Raw genomic sequence first — 1,975 nt, forward strand, 5'->3', positions numbered from 1 at the left:
TCTGTCTCAAAAAAAAAAAAAAAAAGAAAAGCACATGCAATAATTCTACTTTTGTCAAAGAAACAAATATTTAATTCATGTGTGTATGTGTGAGTATGTCCATGTTTATATGGGCACACACAGCACAGACAAGAACAGGGAAAACATACACATTAGCATGACTTGCATAGAGGGCACAGACCGGCTGATGGGAAGTGGACACAGCCAGGAGGCTGCACGTGAACATGACTTGTGTGGACGGCACAGACGGGCGATGGGAGGTGGACACAGCCAGGAGGCTGCACGTGAACCTGACTCGTGTGGACGGCACAGACGGGCGATGGGAGGTGGACACAGCTAGGAGACTGTGGACAAGAAGCCCTTGATAAAATCAGCGTAGATGATGTAATTCTATCATAATTACATCAATTCTATGTAATTATGGAAAGATGCATTTGTGTCTATGTGTTTATATAAAAGAGATCTATAAAATGATCATCACCAAAACCACAAAGATGATTTTCTTAGTGTGTTAGGATTTCAGGGGCTCTGCATTTTCTATTTTTATTTACGTTCAAAATCTAGATAATAAACATGTACTATTTATATTTAAAAAAAAAAAACAAAAGAACTATAATTTGTTTTTTAATTGTTTTGTTCTTTTTTTTGAGACACAGTTTCACTATGTCACCCTTGGTAGAGTAAGGTGGCGTCACAGCTCACAGCAACCTCAAACTCTTTGGCTTAAGGGATTCTCTTGTCTCACCCTCCCAAGTAGCTGGGACTAAGCTGCCCGTCACAATGCCTGGCTATTTTTTGGTTGCAGTTGTCACTGTTGTTTAGTTGGCCCGAGATGGTTGCGAATCTGCCAGCTTCGGTCTATGTGGCCGGTACTGTAACCACTGTGCTACAGGTGCTGAGCCATATATTTTCATTGTTAAAAAATTAAAATAGGCTCGGCGCCTGTAGCACAGTGGTTACGGTGCCAGCCACATACACCAAAGGTGACGGGTTCGAACCTGGCCCAGGCCAGCTAAACAACTGCAACAACAAAAAAGTCCAAGTATATGGCCAGTACCTATAGTCCATCTACTTGGGAGGCTGCGGCAAGAGAATTGCTTATGCCCAAGAGTTTGAGGTCGCTGTGAGTTGTGATGCCACAGCACTCTACTGAGGATGACATAGTGAGACTCTGCTTCAAAAAAAAAAAAAAAATTAAAATAATAAGTCCAAATTATTTGCAGGCTATAGCCTGGCATGGTCAGAATGGTAACCGGGAATCAGAAGAGGTGAATTGTTCATTTTGGTCTTGCTACCAGCTGCCTGACTCTGTACAGCCCCTTCACCTTTCTGTGCCTCAGTTTCTTCACCCATCGGCAGCCACCAAGATAATCTTCACCTTGCCTTCCTTATAGAGTGATTATGAAGATTAAATGTGAGAACAGATCTGAGCTAAACACTGCAGTAACAGTAGAAGAATTATTATTACACTGTTTTTTAGACACCAAAACAATTAGAACTTACCAAAGCAGAAACTGACCAGGGACCAAAGATTCCCCCTTCTCCAAACATCGGCTCAAAGAAGGGCAGGGCGACCAGCAGCATGGCGGACGACATTGGGGCCTGGTAGTAGAGCAGCTGCATGGAGTTCACCTGCAGTTCGTGCTGCTTGGCTCCGACCCACTGAAATCACCACCCGGACAAGCCAGGCACAAAAGAAATGACATCACTTAGCCCAAGATGCAACGGTAGCCACAAAGATAGGAGTACCTCATTACATTACAGGGTTTCCAAGATCAGTGAGATTGGTGAACACCCCTTAAGCACCTGGGATGAAAGGTGCTCTATAAATCCAATTTCTGATTAATCTACTGTCTTCTCAATTCCTAAGGTGCTCTATAAATCCAATTTCTGATTAATCTATTGTCTTCTCAATTCCTTAAAACAGCAAAGAAAAATCATTCTTCCCTTCCTTCCTGACCTTAAATAGGGAAAA

General features: G+C 42.6%; 1 protein-coding gene across 1 annotated transcript in view; it reads right to left on the reverse strand.

Moving 5' to 3' along the window:
- The window catches only part of SLC35E3 (solute carrier family 35 member E3), an 18,417-nt gene that overhangs the window by 12,453 nt on the left and 3,989 nt on the right, over positions 1-1,975 (reverse strand). The window contains exon 2 of the mRNA XM_023517936.1: positions 1,504-1,662. Within this exon, the coding sequence (XP_023373704.1) occupies positions 1,504-1,662 (159 nt within the window). The remainder of the gene's footprint in view (positions 1-1,503; positions 1,663-1,975) is intronic.

This window comes from Otolemur garnettii, unplaced genomic scaffold, assembly GCF_000181295.1.
Source record: "Otolemur garnettii isolate 467f Iridium unplaced genomic scaffold, OtoGar3 scaffold00125, whole genome shotgun sequence".
NCBI classification, from domain to species: domain Eukaryota; kingdom Metazoa; phylum Chordata; class Mammalia; order Primates; family Galagidae; genus Otolemur; species Otolemur garnettii.